Source organism: Protobothrops mucrosquamatus, unplaced genomic scaffold, assembly GCF_001527695.2.
Source record: "Protobothrops mucrosquamatus isolate PMUCROS unplaced genomic scaffold, P.Mucros_1.0 scaffold2061, whole genome shotgun sequence".
Classification (NCBI taxonomy): Eukaryota; Metazoa; Chordata; class Lepidosauria; order Squamata; family Viperidae; genus Protobothrops; species Protobothrops mucrosquamatus.
Window position 1 is genome coordinate 53,291 of NW_015388166.1, and position 8,847 is coordinate 62,137.

An 8,847-nucleotide genomic window follows, 5' to 3' on the forward strand; every position below is an offset into this window, starting at 1 on the left:
TAATTGTATATATAATTGTATATATAACTGTATTATGTAGAAGAATGAGGTGTATATAGAGGTTAAGGATGATGTATTAAGTTTTTGTATCACGAGAAACAAATTGTTAGGAATATTTACTCTGGAATGCCACGTATGTCCATTTTTGTTTTAATTGTATTATAAATAAAAAGATTTAAAAAAAAAAAAAAAAAAAAAGAAAGCACATGTACAGGCCCGTCTGAAGTTTGCCAATGAACATCTGAATAATTCAGAGGAGAACTGGGTGAAAGTGTTGTGGTCAGATGAGACCAAAATCAAGCTCTTTGGCATCAACTCAACTCGCCGTGTTTGGAGGAGGAGGAGGAGGAACACTGCCTATGCCCCCAAGAACACCACCCCCACCGTCAAACATGGAGGTGGAAACATGCTTTGGGGATGTTTTTCTGCTAAGGGGACAGGACAACTTCACCACATCAAAGGGACGATGGACGGGGCCATGTACCATTAAATCTTGGGTGAGAACCTTCTTCCCTCAGCCAGGGCATTGAAAATGGGTCATGGATGGGTATTCCAGCATGGTAATGACCCAAAACACACGGCCAAGGCAACAAAGGAGTGGCTCAAGAAGCACATTAAGGTCCTGGAGTGGCCTAGCCAGTCTCCAGACCTTAATCCAGGCATATCAAACTCGTGATGTCACATCACATCACGTGACACGGTTTTGGTGTGATGCATCCGGCCCGTGGGCCGGCAGTTTGACATGCCTGCCGTAATCCCATAGAAAATCTGTGGAGGGAGCTGAAGGTTCGAGCTGCCAAACGTCAGCCTTGAAACCTTAATGACTTGGAGAGGATCTGCAAAGAGGAGTGGGACAAAATTCCTCCTGAGATGTGTGCAAACCTGGTGGCCAACTACAAGAAACATCTGACCTCTGTGATTGCCAACAAGGGTTTTGCCACCAAGTACTAAGTCATGTTTTGCGAAGGGGTCAAATACTTATTTCACTCATTAAAATGCAAATCAATTGATAACTTTTTTGAAATGCGTTTTTCTGGATTTATTTTGTTCTGTCACTGTTAAAATACACCTACCATTAAAATTATAGACTGATCATTTCTTTGTCAGTGGGCAAATGTACAAAATCAGCAGGGGATCAAATCATTTTTTCCCTCACTGTACAGGTAGTCCTCGACTTATGACCATTCATTTAGCAACTGTTTGAAATCACAGCAGTGCTGAAAAAATGGAGCTACGACCCATGCCTGAAGTTACAGTTGTAGTGCCCCTTTAGTCACATTATCAAAATTCAGGTGCTTTGCAGCCCACCTGCACTTACAACAGTAAGGGTACTTCAACTTCCCCCACCCACCTATTTCCTCCCCCTCATCTCTGTCCTTTTGGTTGCCCTGCACCCTGCATTGCGAGGCAGCAAGCAGCCCCAGAACCGTGTTGCTCTGCGCTGCTTCCTTTATCCCAGGAAGCCTCAGCAAACATTTGCCCAACTTCCTTCTCCCACCTCAGCAAACAAGCTAGCAAGCATTCCTTCGCTCCCTAGCAAGTGCTAGCAAGCATTCATTGATGCAACTGCCTTCTCCCAGTTCCCTGCACCAACCTTTTGCCTTTTGCACCCAGGGACTCTCTGCCCTTGCTGTTCCTTTTTGAACCCAGCCTCTCTGGTAAATGTTTCCTACACATGGCTAAAGCTGCACTGTTTTCAGAAAGGTTTGTGAAGATAGCACAGCTTTAGCCACTTGGGAAATTGGGTGGGGAAGGCTTGCAAAGACAGCACAGTTTTCCAAAGTGGCTAAAGCTGTGCTCTCTTTGCAAACTTTTGAGTTGGAGGCAGTCCCTTACCTTACTAAAGCTCAAGGCTGGGAGGGTCCACGCCCAGAATGGCTTGGATTGGGGTGGGTACTCACTTAATAACCTATGATTCTCAATTAATGACTGCAACAGAAAGTAGGGATTGCCATCAGTCAGTGCAGTCACCTGACAACTAGCTTTACAACCACACTGACTTAATGGTGGAAATTCCAGTCCCAATTGTGGTTGTAAGTTGAGGACTACCTGTAGATTTTTAAGTCAAAATACTAAATTTCAAGTTCTCAGAAATATTCATAGATATGCCGTCTTCTGCTGAAACATTCAAAATTCTATAGTTTGTTTTTATAATGGAGATAATGCAACAGTTCATGTTGATTTAAGCAATGTTTAAGGATTGTTTTAAAATAGCAGTGTATACTAATATATCTTGATGCTGAAATAGGAAAAAATGCAGTAAATGCAGTATGTTAACAGAGCTCTAACTTGGTATTTTCTGTCTCTCGTTTCAACATTGTGAATAATAAACCAAAGTGGAAGACAAGCATTCCAGTGATGCTGCTAATATGCTCCCACAGAATATTTTGTCTCAGACAAGCAGACACAATGACAGAGACTACAGATTGCCAAGAACAGAGGCTCACAGTAGTTCTACCCCAGGACAGCATCTCATCAAAACAGTAGTTCACCCTTCTACTACTCCAAGTTCTGTTCCTCCTAGTCCATTTTCTCTACATTCAGATCATCAGCCAAAGAAATCATTTGATGCAAATGGGGCATCTTTATCAAAACTGCCTGTGCCCACTTCTTCCATCCTTTCACAAAAAACAGAGAGAAAAAATTTGTCAGGTGTGTATTAATCTTTTTATTTTGTGTTGAGTATGGGGACTGAAACATGTACCCTTAAAACAATAGTCTGCTCTGTGGAGAAACCTGAAATTTTCTGTTAACTACAAACTCTGTGATTCTGTCTGTGCATGCTAGTTCAAAGTATAGATGCCATATTGCTAAATTCATTAACTTCTACAGATTTCAATATGGAGGTATTTGGTATGAGCAAAAGACTTTTTGGCTTTCCTCATTTCTTCAGTCTGTTAATGTGCATATGATGTGATATGCATATCGTGGTATGTTTCAAAGGATGTCTTCATTTTCAAGACACATCTTTAAGTACAGTATATGGAGCTTTGTGCAAGGGTGGTTAAAAAAATACACGAGTGAGTTTCTGTCCCTGGATAATGATATTTTGAGTTTGCTATTATAAATTTTATTTTCTCCGTTGAATTACTGGCCAAGTTATTAGAGTTTTAGTGTTAGTAAAATAATGAAATAAGCTTAGGCTGCTATTGCACACATATTTCAGTTCCTAAAATTGTCTTCATTCTCTATGATTTCAACATTTCTTGAAACTATCTCCAGTTTTGTACCATAAACTTGTGGAAAAGTGCAATAGCTCAGTAATAGAATATATTCTTTGCATGCAGTAAGTTCCAGATTCTTTTCCTACCATCTTTAGTTCTATAATTGAAACCTTAGGATGATACTGCAAGTTGGGGAGGACAGTCCAGAGCTAAATAGACTTAATAGTCTGACTTTGTAGAAGACTGTAGATTCCTATCTCCAAAGCCAAAACACTTTGCTTCTGCTTTATGCCCTATGTGTTCATAATTGAGAAATGTTCTTATATTTGTTTTATTTTGAAAACTTGTTTTTAAATATATTAGATGTTTCTAGTAAAAGGAAGTTGCTGTATGTTTTGATATTTGTAAATGTGTTGAATTTTCAGCCATTTCTAATAATATTTTTATATTATCATGTAAACTGCAGCTTGTTTTCCAGGAAAGAGACGATGAGAACAAGGAGTTCAGTTTTGCTAGCTCTTGGATATATCAAAATATTGTTAATGATTGGCTTCATTTCTTGTCTTGTTCAGAAGCCATTGATCTTTTCTCTTTGTAGCAGGAAACTAGTTAACTGAAGCCTTCATTGCTAAATGAGTGGCTCCCATGTAGTGGAAATCACATGGCTAAATGCAGAGAGACAAAGTTTGTTCATGTCTCAGGTTTTTGTCTATGCCAGTGGTGGCGAACCTATGGCACGGGTGCCAGAGGCGGCACTCAGAGCCCTCTCTGTGGGCACGCGTGCCATCGCCTCAGTCCTAGGCCTTCAGCTGGGTTTTATAAAACCTGTTCGCTTTAGGCCTCCGCCGCCATGTGCAAAAAGAAAAAAAGGTTCAATCAGTCAATTTCAACTTCTCGCAAAAAAAAAGATCTTGCAAAGTTGGAATTGATTGATTGAACTTTTTAGTCCCACCCAGTCTGCTGTTACCGGCGCAACCATGCCCACCCAATGGGCCACGCCCACCCAATTGGCCACACCTAGCCAATGGGATACACCCACCCGGCACCCGATGATGCAAAAGTGGGTTTTGGGTTGCGGTTTGGGCACTCGGTCTCTAAAAGGTTTGCCATCACTGGTCTATGCTTTTCTGTAATTAATTTTATAATATCAAAGTTTTGTAGTTAAAGTTGTATACCAGTCAACTACTTACTGATCACTGTTATTCTTTGAAGCCCAGTACCAGGTGGATAGTTGTGTGCTCAAGATTGGATATAGTAATTTTATTTAAATTTAATTTTATTTATTTAATTTTTATGGCAGCCATCTCCCCTATAAGGTGACTGGGCAGTGACGTAAGGTGCTCTGACCAATGCAACCCCCCCCCTAATTATTAGCTTCTGAGATTTATGAACTATATTTCAATTGATGCAGCTTAAAATTGCATTTCTTGTTTAAGGAGCCACATAGTTGGTAATCAGATATTCTAAAATCCTTGTCAGAAGTAATATTCTCAAGCCAGAGAGCTCCCATTCTATACCTGTGCATTTGTTTTCTGTTTCATAAGCACATATTTCCTTTATTTCTGTTAAATTTTAATTCTATTGTTTTGGTATAATTCTGTTGTTTCACTAACCTATTGTTATGGTTCCGACATATGAAACTCTTCAAAGAACTTTGAGGCATGGTTTACCTTAAAGAATCTTTATTCGAGTAGCAACACATCGGCACGTACATAGTCCAAGCCAAAATCTGGCTTCCCCTCCCCTCAGCACATAGTATCAAAGCACAATTCCCTCCTCTAACTAACAGTCATAAATCACAATTAGTTTGAAATGCTGGCTTTCTACCCAGTTCTTCATCCGCCATGTCTTATCATCTCTTATTACAAACAGCCTTGTTTCTCACCATTATACAGTATTGTTTTGTCTAACTAATCTCCCATGCACATTCCTTCTCCTCCCCCCCCCCCCAGTATCATCTAATTCTAACTCTAAAAATAAAACTTAAAGTAAAGGAAAATGGATGCATCTCCATATGTTGTCAAAGCAAGAACATCCGATGTTAGCAGCGTTGACACCTATTGTGATAGTTTTCGATTTTATTTCTGTTGTCTTACTGTACTCAATTATTTCAGTCTTACTACTTCACTCCATTTTATGTTGCCAACACATTTGATAAGTGTTTCTTTGACTTAGCCATTAATAACATGTAAAAATGTACAGGGCCCATTAATGGAGTTTGTGAAAGCCCTGCTGGATCTTCTACTCTATTTTTATGAAAAACCATTGGTGGCACACTCTTATATATTATTATTATTATTATTTAAATTTATATACCGCCCTATCTCCCTTACGGGACTCAGGGCGGTGAACAGGCAATAATAAAAATCACAGTAAATATTACATAAAAGCCTGCTCTAAAATATAAAACCCCTAACAAAACCCAATCAAAACTACGCCAGGCCGGCCGCATGGAACAGATGAGTTTTCAGGGCTCGGCGGAANAATGACTCGCCCCCGATAGCCAGAGATGGAACCAACTGGCTATGACGTGACGCCGGAAACCACAGCCACTCGGTCTTGGACGGGTTGAGTCGAAGCCTGTTCCTCCCCATCCAGACTCGCACGGCCTCCAGGCACCGGGACATCACTTCCGCGGCATCGTTGGGGTGGTCCGGGGTGGAGATGTACAGCTGGGTGTCATATTCACTTACTTACTACATCAACCACCTCACATGTAATTGAATAACTCTACCTGAAGTGTGAACAGCCTGTGGTGATAGTAGTACTTGTGTCATGTGATCAAAATTCAGACACTCAGCAACTGACTCATATTTATGATGTCCCGGGGTCATGTGATCACCTTTTGCAACCTTCTGACAAGCAAAGTCAATGGGGAAGCCAGATTCACTTAACTGTGTTACTAATTTAACAAGTGCAGTGACTCACTTAACAACTGTGGCAAGAAAGGTTGTAAAATGGGGCAAAACTCACTTAACAAATGTCTCACTTAGAAACAGAAATTTTGGGCTCAATTGTCGTAAGTCAAGGACTACCTGTACTGAGTTTGCCCATAGGTAAAGCATGCTGTGTTAACACCATAAATTTATAATGGTATCTTTTTCTAAGTAGTGGAACAGCTGGTGATAAAGTGGTAAGACAAAATTGCAAAGTTTTGAATAGTGTGTATAGAATTCTGGATTCACATAGGAAGACAGAGTGAGTTCTTGAGTAATCCAGCCAGCAGGAATCCAAGTATGACGCAGATAAGATATGAACCAAGGGCATGGCCTTCTCAGTTATGAGAAACCAATGGAATCTGCATATGTTACATAGAATAGAGTAGAGTAGAATAGAAATAGAATAGAACAGAACAGAATAGAATAGAACAGAACAGAACAGAACCTTGGAGGTCTTCTAGTCCAGGGCTTTTCAACCAGTGGTACGGGTACCACCTGTGGTACATTGGCACCTGGCAGGTGGTACGCGAGCATCCTAGAAAAGTGGTAGCGGGGGAGGGGAATGAGCTGAACTGGTGGCAGCACCACACAAGCCTGAGCGAGAGACGGCTGGAGCTGCAGGGCTGTCAGGGCTCAGTGGAAGCGCCAGGATCAGCGCCAGGCTCCAGCTGGAGCGCGGCGCTGATCCTGGTGCTTCTGCTGAGCCCAGAAGAAGTGCCGATCAGCTGGAAAGCAGCACTGATCCTGGCACTTCTGCTGAGCCCAGAAGAAGTGCCGATCAGCTGGAATGTTGCAGCATCTCCAGGGTCTTGTGATTTACATTCAGATGCTTGGCAACTGATTCATATTTATGACGGTCACAGTGTCCCAGGGTCATGTGAAGTGACCAAAACCTGCTGCAACCACCCAGCAGATGGGGGGAATAAAAACCAAACACCCCCCCACCCCACCCCCGCTGCCAATCCTCAACAGAAATGCTCACAATGAAAACCTTGGACAGGAGGAAGAGCACGGCCGGGTGGGCAGGCAGGTGTCTTGCTCGGCTGTGGCTTGGGAGGCACTTTTTTCAGTGCTATTGTAACTTCGAACAGTCACTAAGCAAACTGTTGTAAGTCGAGAACTACCTGTACTTTATCACTTTTTTCCTTTTTTTTGGTCATCAAGTTTTTGATACCTTGCTAGGCGACTGGTGGTACTCGGATGCTGCCATATCCTAAAAGTGGTACAATGGGTGAAAAGGTTGAAAAGCACTGTTCTAGTCCAGCCCTCTGCTCAAGCAGGAGAACCTATGCCATCTCAGACAGGTGAATGTCTAGTCTCTTCTTGAAAATCTCCAGTGATGGAGCACCCACGATTTCTGGGGGTAAGCTGTTCCACTGGTTGATTGTCCTCACTGTCAGGAAGTTTCTCCTTAATTCCAGGTTGCTTCTCTCTTTGATCAGTTTCCAACCATTGTTTCGCGTCCTTCCCTCTGGTGTTTTGGTGAACAAACCTGACCCCCTCTGCCTTGTGGCAGCCCCTCAGATACTGGAACACTGCTATCATCTCTCCCCTATTTCTTCTTTTCTTTAGACTAGCCAAACCCAAGTCCCGTAGCCGGTCTTCGTATGTTTTAGTCTCCAGGCCTTGGATCATCTTAGTTGCTCTTCTCTGAATTTTTTCCATCGACATAGCAGATTTTAAAACCAAGGTTTTAAAGGCAATGTCACTGTTTTAGACTCCTAGGTTCTTCATACTTGGGGAGACCTGTAGTTGGCAGCCTTGAACTCAGTGAGAAACATGAAAAGGAGGGATGATCAGAGTAGAACACAATATCTGCTTTACCTATGTTAAGTTTAAAACAGTGGAAGCACATATAATCTGAAATTGTGCCTAGGCAGTTAGAAATGCCCCTCATTATGTCCAGTAGAATAGATGTCAAGGTTCCGACTAATGAAACACTTCAAAGAACTTCCAGGCATCTTATCCTAAAAAGTCTTTTTTATTCATGTGACAAAATGTCGGCACGGCATGATGAAAGGGGATGCTAAGATCTGAAATTTCCACCCACAGAGCAGTTATTTTTGCTAGCATTTCCCCTCCCTTTTTCTGCTGTCATGATTTACGTTCTCCAATTAGTTTGAAGGGCAAATGTTCTCTTCTGTCCTCTTTCCCGGGCTTTTCCCTCCTCCCTCATTTTCCTCTGAATTAACTCTAAAAGTACTAGACAGTTCAGCATAATTTGTCAAAGCAAGAATATTCAATATTAGCAGTGTTGACAATAGGGACAGATGAATACTTCTAAAGCTTGTCAGCATATGCATGGTAGTTGAATTTATAATACAAAATCAGCATAGAGGAAAAGCATATAAAGAAGATAAAAAGGGACCCCCACACTGAGTCTGGAGGAATTCCTATTGACAGTGGGAAAGCTGTAGAAATGAAACTCTTCTACAACATTGCTTTTCAACCTTTTCACCCATTGTACCACTTTTAGGATATGGCAGCATCCGAGTACCACCAGTCGCCTAGCAAGGTATCAAAAACTTGATGACCAAAAAAAAGGAAAAAAGTGATAAAGTACAGGTAGTCCTCGACTTACAACAGTTTGCTTAGTGACTGTTCGAAGTTACAATAGCACTGAAAAAAGTGCCCCCCAAGCCACAGCTGAGCAAGACACCTGCCTGCCCACCCGGCCACGCTCTTCCTCCTGTCCGAGGTTTTCATTGTGAGCATTTCTGTTGAGGATTGGCAGCGGGGGTGGG

General features: G+C 41.8%; 1 protein-coding gene across 2 annotated transcripts in view; it reads left to right on the forward strand.

Moving 5' to 3' along the window:
- LOC107294717 (WW domain-containing adapter protein with coiled-coil) overlaps window positions 1-8,847 on the forward strand; it is a 122,923-nt gene that overhangs the window by 33,634 nt on the left and 80,442 nt on the right. For both annotated transcript variants that reach the window (XM_015823971.1, XM_015823970.1), the window contains exon 7: window positions 2,338-2,652. In XM_015823971.1, coding sequence (XP_015679457.1) covers window positions 2,338-2,652 — 315 coding nt within the window. The remainder of the gene's footprint in view (window positions 1-2,337; window positions 2,653-8,847) is intronic.